The sequence below is a fragment of the Protobothrops mucrosquamatus genome, unplaced genomic scaffold (genome assembly GCF_001527695.2).
Source record: "Protobothrops mucrosquamatus isolate PMUCROS unplaced genomic scaffold, P.Mucros_1.0 scaffold4880, whole genome shotgun sequence".
Taxonomy (NCBI): domain Eukaryota; kingdom Metazoa; phylum Chordata; class Lepidosauria; order Squamata; family Viperidae; genus Protobothrops; species Protobothrops mucrosquamatus.
The window spans coordinates 12444-30756 of record NW_015390768.1 but is presented as its reverse complement, the minus strand read 5'-3'; the positions used below and the strand labels follow the sequence as shown (position 1 = coordinate 30756).

At 37.1% G+C, this 18313-nt stretch overlaps 1 protein-coding gene across 1 annotated transcript in view; it reads left to right on the top strand.

Annotated features, from left to right (window-relative positions):
• The window catches only part of LOC107299413 (calcium-activated chloride channel regulator 1), a 25505-nt gene extending 7462 nt beyond the window's left edge, over positions 1 to 18043 (top strand). The window contains exons 5-16 of the mRNA XM_015828775.2: positions 815 to 965; positions 1494 to 1602; positions 2629 to 2797; positions 2876 to 3097; positions 4746 to 4970; positions 7925 to 8102; positions 11102 to 11208; positions 13238 to 13468; positions 14733 to 15000; positions 16030 to 16194; positions 16951 to 17202; positions 17534 to 18043. Of these exons, the coding sequence (XP_015684261.2) occupies positions 815 to 965; positions 1494 to 1602; positions 2629 to 2797; positions 2876 to 3097; positions 4746 to 4970; positions 7925 to 8102; positions 11102 to 11208; positions 13238 to 13468; positions 14733 to 15000; positions 16030 to 16194; positions 16951 to 17202; positions 17534 to 18021 (2565 nt within the window). The 3' untranslated portion in view covers positions 18022 to 18043. The remainder of the gene's footprint in view (positions 1 to 814; positions 966 to 1493; positions 1603 to 2628; positions 2798 to 2875; positions 3098 to 4745; positions 4971 to 7924; positions 8103 to 11101; positions 11209 to 13237; positions 13469 to 14732; positions 15001 to 16029; positions 16195 to 16950; positions 17203 to 17533) is intronic.
• The last annotated feature ends 270 nt before the right edge of the window (positions 18044 to 18313 follow it).

Here is an 18313-nt window from a genome sequence, read left to right as displayed (position 1 = left end):
CGTTTGTTGATAGCTCAAAATTGGAAGAGTAAAATTCTACCTACAATGGAAGACTGGAGATTGAAAGTTTCGTACCTTGCTGAAATGGCAAAGATTTCGGCTTATTTGAAGAATTACTCAAATGAACAATTTTTATTAATATGGAGAAGATGGATTGTTTATATTCAAAAGAAGCACAGAGTGGTGGAATATAATTTAGGTTTTTAGTAAACTTGTTTTTCCTTTTTTTTAATATATATTTTACCTACTCATGTAGAATAATATACTTTGTGGAGTTAGAGATTTTAATATTTGTTTGCTTATATCTGAATATTATCCTGGGATTAGGTTTGGGAAGTCCGGGGGGTGGGTGGGTGGGGGGTGGGGTTTTTTTTTTTCCATATAGCATTGTGAAATATTTGTGATGTTTTTTTTTATGATGAAAATAATAAAATCTTATATTGAAAAAAAAATAGTTTCCTATCTCTGCAATGTAATTAAATTAATTATAGATATACTTAATATGAGTAAATCATATGAGTATCATTATTATGGTGATCCAAGTTTATGTTTCAGATGCAGAAGGAGTTAATTTTGACTACTTCCATGCCAGTGTGCAATACCTTGTCAATTAAGCACCATAAAAGATGTCGTATTCATTATAGGCAATTTCAAGGCTAAAGAATACTGAGTAGTGTAATGCAATAAATAAATAAAATATACAATGAATTTCTAAGAGGTGATTTAAGACCAGGGATAATTTTGTATTAGCAAAAGATTAGCGATTTTTTTCTTCACCGATCTTTAAAATATGCCCATTATTAATTTATTTTAGGCTGACATCATAGTAGCTAATCCTTACGTGAAATCTGGAGATGATCCCTACACCCTGCAGTATGGAGGTTGTGGGGTACCAGGAAGATACATTCATTTCACGCCAAAATTTCTGACAAATGACAATTTGCATGATGTTTATGGATCTCGAGGTAATATATTGTAATTAATTGGGTTGGTTTTTTTCATTCTCATTAATGAAACCTTCAATAGGCAGGGACTGAACAATAATCAACAAAATAAGAAAGTTCATGAAAAGTAAATGCCTAATCTTGCTCGGTCACTTCTTTCTAAAGGCAAAAGTTTAACAAAAGTTTGCATTTTAAAACGAACCATGCAGTCTCCAGCCTGAAACTATCATACTCTGGGTCTATTCACAGGATGGCCAGATTCAAAAGATGGCTGGGTGTCTGCATGTTTAGTAATCGGATAGAAAAGGAACTTTCAATTTTGTGCAGCAAGTCATCTATGCTTTACTTAATGAATTTCCCCTTTGGAGTTGCACATAGTTTTAAGTGTAGCTTCAATTTCAAATGGGATCACCATTAAATACCCACTAACAATGGTATGTCTACAGTTCCAACAGCATTTAAACACATACACATAACACCAACTTCTTACCAACTATTGTAAATTTAAAATATTGTATTGCAATTCCATTGTTTTATTTTTTCCTACAGGTAGAGTCTTTGTCCATGAGTGGGCTCATCTCAGATGGGGTGTCTTTGATGAATATAATTATGATGCTCCTTTCTATGTTACCAACGAAAAGAAAGTTGAGGCAACAAGGTATCTTCCTAGACTTATATTGACCTAATAGAATACAGTGTCTAGACTTCAGCACTTCATCAATTTTCTATCTACTTGTCTAGATCCAATTATTATCCAAATAATAATTTAGGTCACTGTCTTGATTTGTTATTTGTATATCCCTTTCAATTATTAAGCTATTAAGACATTCGTTTCTTTTATATATCCAGTGTAATATCATGGGAAATTTTCTTTATAATTAATTTAAAAAACTTATTTCAAAATTATCTGGGCGCTCAGTCCATTTGTTTTGCTGTTTATTCAAATAAACTTTTGTTTTAGTCCTTAAACTTATAGTTTGAAGATTTTCTTTCACTAAGGATTGAAGGAAATTCATCTGGTGCTATAAAACAAGTGAATTCCGAGGTTCCTAATAGCTGAAATGCAGTTAACAAGTAATTTCCAAAAGTGATTATAAAAGGAATCATGCAAACGTAATGTCCTTTCAAAGGGGTCCACTGGGATTTGAGCAAGATGGCTAACCATTCTTCTCCCAGAGTTCCACCAAGGACTATCATCTTGGGAGGACCAGATGTCTGGACCATTTTTGGGTGATCTCTTGTCTGTACAAGAATTTTCAAAGAGCTGTTCACCGCTCTTCATTCCGCCATGGTTGTTGGCTCTGCTTTTCTGGGTGCCATCTTCAGTTCTCCATTTCTTCCCTAGAAGTCCCTCCAGTACCAAAATTCATAATTGTCAATACTCATCCTATCCTGCTATTTCAAAGTCCAAGGTTGCAGATATTCTCTACTTAATATAAACATCATCTCCTGACGTGCATGAGAGACCAAGAATTACTTGAGCTTTAAGCTAAACTAGGAAGTTGAAAAACATCCTGGAACAAGGCAACAGCAAACCACTTTAGTACTCTTGCAAAGAAAATAAAATGGATATACCCCAAAAGTTATCAGAAGTCAAGCTCAATTTGAAACAAATATTCTCTTTTTATATTGATGTCATAATATTTCATTTGTAAATTATGTATATTTTTATCATATCATTTAGATGTTCAGCTAGTGTCACTGGTGTTTATATATTTCCAACTGGACCAGGAAACTACAGAGACTGCACATTCCTGGAGGACACTCAGATGTATGAACTGGGATGTCAATTTGTACCACATAAAACCCAAAGCACTCCAGTGTCGATAATGTATATGCAAAGTCTACCTTCTGTAAGTATAACTAATGTAAAGCATTTAATCTGATCCGATATTTGTCCTCCTGATTAATTCTTACTTTTATATTTTTAGGTTACTCTGTTCTGTAATGAAAGTAATCATAATATGGAAGCACCAAACCTGCAAAACAAAATCTGCAGCTATAAGAGTACGTGGGAAGTAATCATGAATTCCACTGACTTCGCCTCTTCATCTATAATAAATACTCCTCTACCTGACCCTACTTTCACCCTGATGCAAGCACGCGACAGAGTTGTCTGTTTGGTGCTTGATGTTTCGGGAAGCATGAGAGATGTAAGTGTAGTATTCGAAGATTCTTTTAATAGAAAACTTCAAAGTGATTTCTTATAGGAATACTGGGTTAGCTGCTAAGTCATTATTAATATTTAATCCCTTCTAACTAATACACGCTTCTTTTTGTAAACATTAGCATGGCTATTTATGACACTATAATAAAATTATAGTTCCTGAATTGTTCTGAAAAAGGGAAAGTTATCCAAGAGGATAGATATGATCTAAGATGTTATACAGGCCTTAGAAGCAGGGTTTTGTAAGACAGTTTGAAAGCAGGGAAGACGTCCATGCTGAATCCATACATCTGGTTTGTCTTGCCCTCTTCCTGTTCTGAAGCTGGCAGGAAATTGCTATCCCAAAAGCCCCACAGCACAACACTTAATGTCCAGTTGGAAAGATCTGTGGTGTGCTGCTGTCCATAAAGCAGTATGGAACATGGAACTTTGCAGCATTGCAATGATTGGTTCATTCCCTGACCGAGAATTTGTCTTCTCCAACATCATCCACTATTTGGAAAGCCTCCACCAACTGGCACATGCAATCCTCTGGGGTTACTTCATCGCTGCATTTTCTTTTTTTTCTTCTTTCTTATTGTATCTTTGTCCATCTACACTTTCAAAGGTAACTCTGGGTCATCCATCAACAGTTTGGATCATCAAGGCAGCAAGAAGTTATATTTTTATATCTTTTGGCACTGTCTTAATGGCCCTCTGCATTTTTTGCTGCTGGATAAGGATTTTCAAAGAGTGGTAGTTTAAGAAGGAAGTTTAGGTGTGGGGAATCAGTGTGGGAGCTGGAAACTCCCTTAAGAATATTACTTGAAGAAAGGAAGTGAGGAGCCGGGCTTCCCTAGTAATCACTGAAAAAGGAATTCCCAATGATATTGGCCTCAACCTATGACCACAACTGAGCCCAAAATTTCTGTTATGAAGACATTTGTTAAGTGAATATTGCCCCATTTTGCAACTTTTCTTGCCACAGTTGTTAATTGAATCACTGCAGTTGATAAGTTAGTAACCCAGTTGTTAAACCAATCTGGCTTCCCCATTGACTTTGCTTGTCAGAAGTTTGCAAAAGGTGATCACATGACCTTGGGACACAGCAAAGGTCATCAATATGAACCAGTTGCCAAGCACCCGAATGTTGATCACATGATCATGGGGATGGTGCAAAGGTCATAACTGTGAAAAAGGGTCATAAGTCACATTTTTCAGTGTCGTAACTTTGAAGAATCACCAAATGAACTGTTGTAAGTCGAGATCTGCCTGTACAAAAGCCAGGTCTTCTCCTCTTTAAGCCAGGGAAGCAATACACAATTTCAAAGTTTCATACTTTCTCATCCAACTAATCACAAGTTGACTAATTCATTTTTTAAAAAAGAAAAAATATAGGGGAGCCAGAGAAGGTAGGGTTTAAGTCTCTCCCAAGCCAATCAGTTCCAAATAGCATAAATGTTTAGTTACAGATTTTGAACAAGCTGTTAGAACTTTGAGATCAAGGTTGGATTAAGGCCAACTGTTGCTGCTTTTAAATTGATTTTATCATTTGGCCAAAACAAAGGCATTTGAAATGGTTGTTCAGGCAGTATTGACAACTGACAACTTTGTCACTCTTCCCCGTCCTCCCATCCCTTTTTCTTTCTTTGCAGTATGATCGCATTGCTCGTCTCAGGCAAGCTGCAGAAGTGTTCGTCCTACAAATCATTGAAACTGGTTCCTGGGTTGGAATTGTAACGTTTCACAGCAGTGCCAGCACTACGATTGGCTTGCAACAGATTGTCAGTGACAAAATACGGCAGAATCTTGTGAATAATTTGCCTATCACAGCTAATGGAGGGACTAATATTTGTGCTGGAGTGCGCCAAGGATTTAAGGTGAAAGAAAACATTATCCCATTACTTTTATTTATAGTTTTTTTTTCCCCTAGACATAAGTTGTATAGTGAGCTGGTGCAGGTGTTTTAAGAGAAAAATGAAGCAATTATATCATTGAATCATTGTAATTTTTTCAGCCTGATAAAGCTGGGTTGGCAGTATTCACAGCTTTAATAGATGCCTACTGAAATTAACACACACACACATGCATATTTTAAAATGACAAATCTCATTATCGCAGTGATCTTTTATGAAGATCTGATGGCAATTTGATCTCTTTTTTTATTTAAATTGCATTTATTATATTTATTTTGGGGAAAACTCCTGGACAGCATCCATGCCAAATTAAGATCAATCATCTCTCATCAGTGTGGAAATGAGGGACAAAAAGATGCCATTCTATCAGTGGGAGCTTCTCTTCCTAATTATTAAAAAATAATTAAAAGTAGAATTTCCATATTAATTTTTGAGAGGTAGACTGGCATTGCAATTCTTGTTGACTGGATTAGTCTGCAGGCCAGTTTCTGGATTCGCTTTGAAACACTTCTTACAATGGAGTTTCAGAATTTGAAAATATTTTTATTTTATAAACAGCTCCATGTACTCTTTTCAACTTTTAGTTCAGGGGTGTCAAACTGCCGGCCCATGGGCTGGCCGCGTCACGAATAAACCGTGCCCATCCCATTGCCGGCAATGGGGGAAAAGTTCCAATACGTCACGCGACGTCATGTGATGTCGCAAGTTTGACATGTCTGTTTTAGTTGTATACTACAGGCAACCCTTAACTTACAACCACAATTGGGAGCAGAACTTTTGTTGTAAGAAAGTTGTTAAGTGTCTCACGCCCAATTTTATGACTTTTTTGCCACAGTTGTTAAGCAAATCATTGCAGTTAAATGAGTTATGCGGTTGTTGAGTGAATTTGGTTTCTCCTACTGACTTTGATTGTCAGAAGCCAGCTGGGAGGATCTCAAATGGTGACCACATGACCCTGGGGTACTGCAACTGTCACAAATACAAGTTGGTTGCCAAGTGCCTGAATTCTGCTCACTTGACTGTGGGGATACTATGATGGTTATAAGTGTGAAGAACGAATATAAGTCACATTTTTCAATGCCGTTGTAACTTTGAACAGTCACTAAATGAATGGTTGTAAGTTGAGGACTACCTGTGGAAAGAAATTTTTCCTATAAAGAGAAGAGGAACATGCCTGCAAATGCAGATTTTATAAACCATAATTCCACAAGACAGTCTCTGAGGAATGGAAAGAAGAAAGTGTGAAGTCATCTCATCTCAAGCTTGAGCTGACCTCATTAATCATGACATAAAATGTATGCAGTGTGTTAGAACAGGGGTGCCCAACCCCCAGTCCATGGACCAGTAACAGGCCGTGGCATGCCAGCAACCAATCTGCACAAACAAGGAAAGCCCCATCCACAGGATGTAGGCAACACACAAAACCACACCCCCTCCGGTCCGTGGAAAAAAATCTCTCCATGTAACCAGTCCCTGGTGCCCCAAAGGTTGGGGACCTCTGTGTTAGAAAACACAGGAATGCTTATAGTATGATAGGAGGATACAGCAAGGGATGTGGTAGGAATATTTGTAGTATCAAAATTCCGGCACTTTTTTTCCAAAGTGTATTTCATATGAATCAAGTAGCTTAGTGTTGCTCTGCTTGGGACAGATTAATAGAGGTAGGGTTAGAGGGAAAAGAAGACAAAAAACCCAAACAGAATAACAAAGTAGAAAGACGTTTTTCATTAATCTGCTTGGAGAAGTTAGGACAGTGATGGCGAACCTTTTAGAGACCAAATGCCCAAACTGCAACCCAAAACGCACTTATCGGGTGCCGGGTGGACGTGGCCCATTGGGTGGGCATGGACAATTGGGTAGGTGTGGCCAATTGGGTGGGCATGGCCCATTGGGTGGTCGTGGCTGCAGTGGTAACGGCAGATTAGCTGGGACTAAAAAGTTCAATCAATCAATTCCAACTTTGCGAGATTTTTTTTCCCCACGAGAAGTTGAAATTGATTGATTGAACTTTTTTTTTTACACACAGTGGTGGAGGCCTAAAGCGAAAAGGTTTTATAAAACCCAGCTGAAGCCCTAGGACTGGGGTGATGGCGTGCATGCCCACAGAGAGGGCTCTGCATGCCACCTGTGGCACGCATGCCATAGGTTCGCCACCATGGTGTTAGGATATGGCAGATTTCTTTGCAATAATACTAGTTCTGCAACAGTGGCATCCATGGCAACAGGCTGAGTGTATGTGTATCAAACTGAAGAAAATAGCATACAACACAAAGGCCACCCCTCTTCTACATTTGTTGCAAATTAAACACACACTTAAAGGAAACAAAACTTACAACATTACAACATGACACACAACACCGCTCTCATCAGTGTAACACAAATTATAAGATTTTATGGATTTTGTCCTTCGGTAGACATTTTATATGGCAGTCCTGGCAACTACTAAAATGGAATTGCAGTGATGTACTGCTGAAAAGGAAAAAGAAAGATTCACATCAGAATAGAACTTTAGAATAACCAAAGCAATATTATACGGTACATCTTGTACGTTGTCTTGGTTCTAAGGCCAATTGAACAGATAGAGGAAAAACAGTGAAGGACGAAGGATTCATAGCGCATCACTCCACTGAGATTTATAATATATTTTCTCTCTTTCTTTTCTTCTGTCTCTCTCCCTTCTTTCTATTTCTGGCTCTAGGAAGTATCTAGTCTGGCTTTTATTTCATAGGTAATGATTTCTAAGGAATGCAGCACTACTTTATGGAAGTTGGGGAAATGTGCTGTAATTTTTTATTACAAATTATTTATAAAATTATTCTATGAATGTTGTCCAGCTCCTTCATTTTAAAGAGCATTCCGTGAGTTTTATACTGCATTCCTTGTTCTGCTAATATTTTATTTTATTTATTTATTTACAGGTGATTAGTTCAAAAGATGGAAATACTGAAGGGGGTGAAATTGTGCTCTTGACAGATGGAGAAGATTCAGGAATAGGATCTTGCTTTAGTGAAGTTAAAATTAGTGGATCAATAATTCACACCATTGCTTTGGGGCCAAGTGCTGCAAAAGAGCTAGAAATGCTGTCAACCATGACAGGTAAAGTAAGCTATATACTTTGAAAGGTCTCCAGTGTTTTTCAATAACAAATGGTGATTCAGAAAATGTGAGCTTATCCTCATAATCACTGTATGTCATGTATTCTAATTTCAGGTATTCTAAAATGATATTACAATAAGACCCAAAGAACACAGTTTCAGTGCCCAAACTGTATTAGTTCTGCTTCCTTGTCCCATTCTCATTGCTCCCCCTTGTCTTTTAGATCAGGGCTTTTCAACCTTTTCACCCATTGTACCACTTTTAGGAAATGGCAGCATCCGAGTACCACCAGTTGCCTAGCAAGGTGTCAAAAACTTGATGACCAAAAAAAAAAAAAGGAAAAAAGTGATAAAGTACAGATAGTCCTCGACTTACAACAGTTCACTTAGTGACTGTTCGAAGTTACAATGGCACTGAAAAAAGTGCCCCCCAAGCCATAGCCAAGCAAGACACCTGCCTGCCCGCTCAGCGGCACTCTTCCTCCTGTCCGAGGTTTTCATTGTTGTGAGCATTTCTGTTGAGGATTGGCAGCAGGGATGGGGTGGTGGGTGTTTGGTTTTTATTCCCCCTGTCTACTGGGTGGTTGCAGCAGGTTTTGGTTACTTCACATGACCCTGGGATACTGTGACCATCATAAATATGAATCAGTTGCCAAGCATCTGAATGTAAATCACAAGTCCCTGGAGATGCTGCAACATTCCAGCTGATTGGTGCTTCTTCAGGGCTCAGCAGAAGCACCAGGATCAGCGCCGAGCTCCAGCTGGAGCCTGGCGCTGATCCTGGTGCTTCCACTGAGCCCTGACAGCCCTGCAGCTCCAGCCATCTCTCACTCAGGCTTGTGCGGTGCTGCCACCGGTTCAGCTCATTCCCCTCCCCCATTACCACTACCTTTTCTAGGATGGTCGCATACCACCTACCAGGTGCCAATGTACCATACGTGGTACCCGTACCACTGGTTGAAAAGCCCTGTTTTAGATAATTTCTAAAATATGTTGTCCTGACTACACGTACAACACAACAGGCTTCCCACTTGATTATGAAGAGAGCAGTGAAGAAAGGAATAAGGTCCTAAGTCTTCCTAAACATCATCGTCTCAAGTTTAAATAACAAACTCATTGGTATACCACAGGGATAATCAAACTTGTCTGAAAACAGACCTGTGCCTCCCAATTATGAATGCAAAAAGTCATCCCAAATATCCTGAGATCACCAAACTTTGCACAAACTCATTAACCTTATGCTGCAGTCTTGTGGCAATCTCACCTAATTCCTTAATTTTCATTTAACTGAAAGGAGAGTCTGTATTTCCAGGGGGAAAATGGCAAATTGACAAAGGCTCTGCTAAAAGCGGAGCCAACAACTGCAGTAGAATGCAGAGGCGACTAATAAACCAGCTCTTTGTAATTTCTCTCCAGATAAGGAGAGGAATTGAGATTACCCACAAGTGCTCCAGACAATCGGGTCTTTACAATGAGACTGCAGAATTGTAGCCTCTGGCAGGTTTAGAGTTCTGGGAAACAAGGGAATAGACATCTTGCTCAAACCATGATTTGTGCCTTCTAAAGGACATTTGGTACACATACTTCGTTTTTGAAAATTGCTTGTTAACTGCTTTTCGGTTATTAGGAATCTTTGGATTGACAGATTTTATAGCATTGGGTGAATTTCTTTCAATCCACAGTGAAAGAAGATTTAATTACAAGTTTAGGGACTTATTTTTTGGGGGGGAATGAACAGCAAAAGGGTATTTTGTTTTTGAAAAGTTACAAATAAGAGTTCATACAACTTTGAAGTAAGATTTTGGAATTAGTGATAACAATCCTTCCATGGGAAAATGCTTTTGTTTTGAGTTCTATTTGAAAAGAAAACCATGACAGGATGACTTTGAAGGTTGGGTACTAGAGGGGAGCATTATTACACTTAAAGGAGAAGAACATTTGACTTTCTAATTGAGAATGGAGGATTTTTTTTGTAACACTGGATATATTGAAGAATATTTATGAACAATGGGCTCAGAAGTTAATTTTAAGAGTGTTTGCCCCTGTGTATAGACTATGTTTCAAAGATGTTATGAAAGAGGAACAAGTTTTAACTGACAAGATTGAGGCTGAATTGAAAAGGGATTTAAAATGACAGACTGCAAGAATGATATGGAAAATGATATTCCATTGGACACAAAGAAACCGGCTGATACTTTAACAATTAAAAAGAGACAAATAACAAACCAAGAGAGTGACCTGGATAATTTTCCTATATTGGATTTACAAAAGAGGCTTGTTAAAGTCTTGAACAATTTTGTGAGAAGGGATAAAAAAATGAAAAGAAATCAAACTCTAGAACTTTTATGTAATATTTACTGTGATTTTTATTATTGCCTGTTCACCGCCCTGAGTCCCGTAAGGGAGATAGGGCGGTATATAAATTTAAATAATAAATAAATAAATAAACTTGATTTGAAGATGAAGATCAAGATTGTTAAAAGGAAGGAATATAATATTGGGTTATTTGAACCAAGTTAAAATAGATATGTATGTTTTTATCTCCAGTAACTCCCTAATGGATTTTTGCTGATCAAGCCTCAATGACAAGCCTTTAGGGCTTGTGTATAAATAAAAGATTGGATATGGGAAGAAGAGATCATTTGTTTTATTTTAACAGGAGGCAATAAATTATTAAAATTATTTATAGTTTTGATGAAGGGGTCATTTCTTTATATATTTCCTTTTTTATTATATTCTTATTTTTTGTTTCTTTCCTATTTTTCTTTCTATTTTTGCACTTTTTTCATTCTTTATATTTTTTAGTTTGTTTTAGTTTTTATCTTTTTAATTGTAGCTTTTAATAAATTACTTTTTTAACAAAAATGAGATGGTCTGCAAATGACATTTGGATTTTTGCTAGTGCTGCATTACTTATCCCTAATGTAAACACTGAAACTAGCTTTAGGCATAATGCAAATATTTTAGTGAAACTAACAGATTATCTCCATCTTAATTTAGGGGGATTAAAATTAGCTGCTTTTGATAGTTTGGATCCCAATGGCCTCATTGATTCTTTCAGTGGAATTTCATCAGAAAATGGAGATATTTTTCATCAGTCAATTCAGGTATTTGAAAGCTATTTATTTATTTTTTTAAAGCATACATTACCCAACTGTCAACAACACTGGATGATTAGTAGCTAGTAGGGTTTATACTTTCTCAAATCCAGTTGGCCCTTCCTTTGACCATTCCTTTTGAATGGTTTGTAAATGGAAGCTATTTCTATCAATCTGATGATGGCTAATTTGTCAAATGCCTTGTTTCTAGAAATTCTCTTGCATGCTTAGATTTGGTTTGATCTAAAATATTTACATATTCCCAGTTGAAATTGTGATGGAACTTCTCTGTGTCTGGTGAAATTAAAGACATTTAATCACGTCTTCTGATTACCAATTGACATTCATGGATGCATTCTGCCAATCTTCTGCCTGTTTGTTCTTCATAGTGATTTTCATAGTCTTTATATTGTATAACTCCCATTTTTCATGTTTGGCTGCTGATTTTTGGGTTTGTGTAAGGATGCTTTGGAGTTATTGTGTTACTTTTTAGGCTAACAAAACCAATGATATTGGTTAGTATTTTCTTGGAAATGTTAGTACATTTCTTATATTTCCCAGTGTCTTACAACAATTATTTAGAAAGGTTTTTTTTTAACTTTCTCATAATTTATTGTCTACCTTACTGCCACTGTTGTCCCTTTTATTGCTTGATTATCACTGCTTGCATTATCATTAATTTTGCATTGCACTTTTTTATTATTCCTAATCATCTGATTAAACATATAGGTTTATGTATGCTTAGCTGCAGCATTCTGATAACTATATGCATGTGAATGCAGATGTTTGTATGCCTGTGTGTGTCAATTGTTTCTATGGTTTGTTCTCCACTTATGACCACCATTGAGCCCAAAATTTATGTTACTAAGCAAGACAGTTGTTAAATGAATGTTGCCCCATTTTACGACCTTTCTTGTCATAGTTGTTGCGAATCACTGCAGTTGAAGTTAGTAACATGGTAATTAAGTGAATCTAGCTTCCCCATTAATTTTGCTTGTCAGAAAGTCACAAAAGCTTATCACATAACCCCAGGACACTGCAACTGTCATAAATATGAACCAGTTGCCAAGTATCTGATTTTGATTATGTGACCATGGGATATTGCAACAGTCATAAATGTGAAAAATGGTCATGAATCACTTTTTTCAATGTTATTTAACTTCAGACGGTCACTAAATCAAGTACTGTATGTCAAGGACTATCTGTAGACCAAAGTACGCTTTTATTATTTATTATAGTAATAAAAATATGCAATTACCTATAAAAATTACAAAGATAGATGATAGGTAGGTAGGTAGGTAGGTAGGTAGGTAGGTAGGTAGGTAGATAGATAGATAGATAGATAGATAGATAGATAGATAGATAGATAGATAGATAGATAGATAGATAGATAGATAGATAGATAGATAGATAGATAGATAGATAGAGATATGGTTTGTTGTAATATCTGGGAGAGATGCTGCTATGTCAAGTGGTTGTTGCACTAGAAATACACAACAATATCAACGTTTATTCTTTAACCTTATACCAGTGATGGTGAACCTTTTAGAGACTGAGTGCCCAAACTGCAACCCAAAACCCACTTATGCATTGTTGAATGCTGGGTGGGAGTGGCCCATTGGGTGGGCATGGCTGCGGTGGTAACGGCAGACTGGGTGGAACTAAAAAGTTCAATCAATCAATTCCAACTTTGCAAGATCTTTTTTCCCCCCACGAGTTGAAATTGATTGATTGAACCTTTTTTTGTGTGTGACACGGCGGCGGAGGCCTAAAGTGAAAAGGTTTTATAAAACCCAGCTGAAGGCCTAGGACTGGGGAGACGGCACGCGTGCCCACAGAGAGAGCTCTGCGTGCCGCCTCTGGCACCCGTGCCATAGGTTCGCCACCACTGCCTTATACTGTATAGCTTTGTACTCGATGTTCTTAACTATGAAGTTTACCTTAGATAATATATTCCCAAAGTAATTAAATACATTTTATTACAATTGTAATATTTTCTTGCTATGTCATAATTTCTTTCTTTTTTTTTCACTTATAGATTGAAAGTAAAAGTCAGAAAGTTGATGCCGGCAATTTTCTTAATGGTATTGTATCCATCGATCACACTGTAGGAAATGACACTTTTTTTGTACTTACATGGAGTGTAGCCCATCCTAAACCTGGAATTCTTCTGACGGATCCAAAAGGAAAAAGATATAATCTTAATGATTTTGAAGTTGACAATACCAATCTCAAAACTGCTCGACTTAAGATTAATGGGACTGCCAAGGTAAATTATCTCAGCTTTCTTTCAATCAAGGAAACTGTATTATCATTAAAGTTATAATTTTAACATTCCTTTTAGTACATAGACAAACAGGTCTACTTCAGAGTGCAAGCAGTATACTAATAAAGTTTGGAATACTTTAAACTAAATTAGTACAATTACTTTATCTGCTGAAGCGCCATAGGATGGTAGATGAGACAAAGAAATAATCAAGTCTCTAAAAGGAGTGGCCTGGTGTTTCAAATTTCTCTTTGCTGCAACAGTTAGCTGGTGCCATTTATTTGCCCATTCATTCCATTTTGACAGTTGGGAGAAGTCATACTCTACTAACAACTTATTTCCACTGTAGTTGAAAACTGAAAATGTATTTTACCATGTTTATTGGAATTTTAGATACTACAGCTGCAGTACATAGAACACATTGGATTGATGAAGACTTTCTTGAAGGGAGTCATCATATGGGCACTTTTGTGCAGCCCCAAGATGGCATTTCATTAAGCATAATATTCTGGCAAAAGCCTGGTCTTCTATGGACTTTCTTCAAATATACAGTCAATTGATATTAATGATATTGTTAATTGTAAGCAGTTGCACCATCATTAAATCTTTCACACATACAGTGTGAGCCACAATCATGAAATTATGGGACCTTAGTTCATATGAAAGCCAATATGTGTACAACTGTGTGCAAAAATACCAGGGAGTGATATTTGAAAGCTGCAGAACTAAAATTGAAGACTTCACAAGTGATCATGAATGGGCTTCTGTTGTCAAACTCTTTAAAATTCCTGCATATACAGATGCCTATTTATTCTTATGAAATACTGCAGGGGTCCCCAATCTGTGAGCCACAGCCCACTACCAGGCCACAGCCTATTGGCCACCGGGCCACATGGGTGGCTGGCAGATGCACATGTGTGCATGCGCATAGCCCTACTTGCACGAGCATTGTGAGCATCATGGGTGTTCATGGCCCCACTCAAGGGAGCATCGCTGTGAGTGTTGCGGGCTTTCACGGCCCCATTTGTGTCATAGGCACTCGTGGCCCCACTCATACAAGTGCCCCACTCACACAAGCAACGGGTGTTCATGCATGCCCGCACGCGCTCATGCGTTCATCCCCCACAAAACCATCCTTTCCCCCCGTCCTCCCGCTACGGGCCGCCAACCTCGAAAAGTTGGGGAATTCTGAAATATAGTATGCAGAGAAATCAAAACTGCAGAGTGAATATTTAATAAAATTTTACTTCCAAATTTTGATCTGCAGGCAGGAGACTGGACTTATGCAATTTATAATGCACACTCAGTGGCTCAAGTGCTATCAATCACTGTAACTTCTCGAGCAGCATCTCTATCGAAACCTCCAGTAACTGTGAAGTCCTACATAAGCAGTGATGCAAATGCTTTTCCCAATCCAATAATTATTTATGCAGAAGTCAGTCAAGGACTTTTGCCAGTACTTGGTGCAAAAGTTACAGCCACAATTGAATCAAATACTGCAATTGAGGATCTAGAGCTTTTGGATAAAGGTTCTGGTAAGTGTATTGGAAGAATGCTTGCATTATATATTTTTCATTGACCTCTCTACATAGTATTCCAGAGATATGAACTTACCCTCTCAGATTTGTCTTACTACTGTTATTCTAAGATCATAAATAGTGATAGTGATATTTGGCCACTGTGTTATTGTGTCTGTTGAGTTCCTTGCACCATTGCAGCTGCTTGCCTGGAAAAAAAATGAACTGTGTTGGATTAGGTATGATAGGCTTGTTTTGGCTAGTGTGATTCTGCTCTGCTCTCCTTCTGTTGTATTGCTTTATCACACCCTTCTTAGCTTGATGTAACAAAATCTTCACCCCAAGATATAAGTAGCCAGTCGCTTAGATTATCAGCAACATTTCTACATTAATTTGGTTCAATTGTACACTTAACAAAAAATCTACACTTAACAAAAATATGATTATACAGGCCTGTTAGTTTGAAGTTTGGAATATATCTCCAGTGGTGGGATTGTGAACAACCGGTTCTCTGTGTGGATGCCGTTTCCGGAAGGCCATTCTGGTCCTGGGCAACAAAAAATTAGCTACCGGTTCTTCTGAACCGGTGCGAACTGGCTGAATCCCCCCACTGTATATCTCTCATGATTAGTGTTTACAGACATTTATATGCAAAAATATCATGCATGGCATATACCATCTGTATGATATCTCTGTCAGAGAAATTATATTCTGATAAACCTTTAGTTATTTTATCTTTGGCTCTGAGTGGCTCACAACAGTACTCAAAATTAGCCCACCATCCCTCAAATTTAGGAACTCATCAATTATGGTCCCTACTGTTTCAGGAAATCTATGCCAATAACATTGGTGTTTAGAATCTAAGACCCAAGAATTACAAAATGGAGCCATTTTGACCAACTCCAAACCTATAACAGCTATTCTTTCGTTCTGAATATAAATAACATAGAATTAAACATTTACTTCTATAAAAACAGGAATACAACTTATTTTGGGTGTCTTTTCTCCATTATGCAGGTTTTTAATTTTTAATATTTTTGTTTCAAGGTGCAGATATTATCAAGAACGATGGAATCTACTCAAGATACTTCACATCATTCAAAGACGATGGTAGATACAGCATAAAGGTGCATGTCCAAGGGGGAGATAGGACCAGCCGACAAACTCGCCAAAGGAATCACGCTCTATATGTGCCAGGCTATGTCGACAATGGTAAAATTGATGAAAGAACAATAATTGATTGAATGATTGATTAATTACATGCCATCAAGTTGTTTTGGGCTCCCGGTAACCACATAGATTTTCTCCATGATCTATCACAAAAACCTAACTTGATCTTTCAAATTTTCCATCACCACAATAACTGAGTCCATCGACCTTGGTCCTGGTCATCTTCTTCTCTTTACTTCTATCTTTCCCAGTATTAGAGCCTCTTCCAGAGAGCTAGGTGATTGCATAATGAGTCTGAAGTAGAATAATTTGAGTCTGGGGTCATTTGAGAACTCTGAATTGATTTGTTTGATGATCCATTTGTTTGTCCGCAGTATTCTTCAACATCAGAGTTCAAATACTCTTCCCATCTTGCTCCTTCAAAGTCCAACTTTCACTTCTGTAGAGTATTACAGGGAATATCATGATTTTTTAAAATATAATTTTATTAAATATTTTGATACTTAATACAGAATAGAATAGAAAGAATAAAAAGTGCAGAAAAGACACATATATATATATGCTTAAATGATTAGCTCAATTTAAAATTAATAATTAGATAATGAAAATATTAACAAAAACAGGAAGATAGAGAGGAAAAAATGGGAACAATGTAATATATACATACATACATACATACAAACAATAGTATAAAAATGATTTGCCATTCTTCTTTGTAGACAACTGAAATAAACATCAGAATAATGATAAAGTTTGGAGTTTCTGCTGAATGACTTTCTTAAAAACTTTTTACAATAGGTGAAATAAAAATGAATGCACCAAGACCAGAAGCTAGTGACAATGATACCCAAACAAACCTTGGAAAATTCAGCAGAATTGCTTCAGGAGGTTCTTTTGTAATGTCAGGAGTTCCTGTAAATCCTGCTCCTGGAAACTCTTCAGATTTCTTTCCTCCATCTCGAATCACTGACCTTGACGCAAAACTCAATGATGAGGATGAATTCCTTTTGTCATGGACTGCTCCTGGAAATGATTATGATAAAGGAAAAGGTAACATTTTCTTTCCTATGTTGGGCAGAAGAAATAATGCTAAAGGAGGAACAAAATACCACTTGTTACTAGCTCCCAAACTTAATTCTTTATGGAATTTTCCTTACCAGATAAAATTAGGTGAATGCAATCTAAATTATCACACACTCACAGTGCTTTTGGTTTAAATGAGATGCATTTGCCTTAGAATATGCCCCAGAACCTTCTTTGAGTGGTTGCAAAGATTTCCCTGACAAAGATGTCTGTTCCCAAGTGTTGTGGAGAATTTGTAAGGACAGAGTCCTTTGTCTTAATGTCTCTTTGAATATTTTCGTTTTTTTGTTTTTTGCAGCTGAAAAATATGAAATAAAAATGAGTGAAAATCCTGTGGAATTAAGAGATACTTTTCAAAGTGCTGCTTCTGTCAACACATCCAATTTGAAACCTGATGTTGCTGGGGCCAGACAGTCATTTCAGCATAAGATGGAAAATTTCAAAAAAGAAAATGGCACCGCAGTTTACTTTGCCATTCGTGCCAATGATGGCACCAATTTTGGGGAAGTATCTAATATAGCAAGAGCAGTTGTAGTTCTTCCTTCACTGGTCCCTACTCCTCCCACACCAACCAATCCTTCTAGCTCTGCTCCTCCCACGGCTCCTTATAATATAACAACCACTTCTAGTGTGACAGCTCCCAATGATGGAATGCATGTGATAAATATTGTGCCTCTAATTCTTATCATAGTATGCATTACTCTAATTATTATTTGTGCTTGTATATGTATAACTATTTGTGTTTTACATAAGCAAAAAAAGGCAAATCCTGAAACTGCAATGTAAGAAGAAGTAAGAATTCAGAACTATAGACTGGAAGGAGAAATAAAGACAATCTGTACTAGTTACATAGACTTCTAACAACAATATTTAGAAGACCAGATTTCTGCAATATCATTGATTTTAATTTCTAAAAGGAAAAGAAATTGAATCACTCTCCTCAGCCTATAGAGGAAGAGGTGAGTCAACATAAAAACAAGTTAGAAAGACTTATCAGCCTTGTATTTTAAATTTTATAAGCCACCCGGAGTCACCTACTATTTGGGGGGAAATATATACATTTGTTTAATAAATAAAT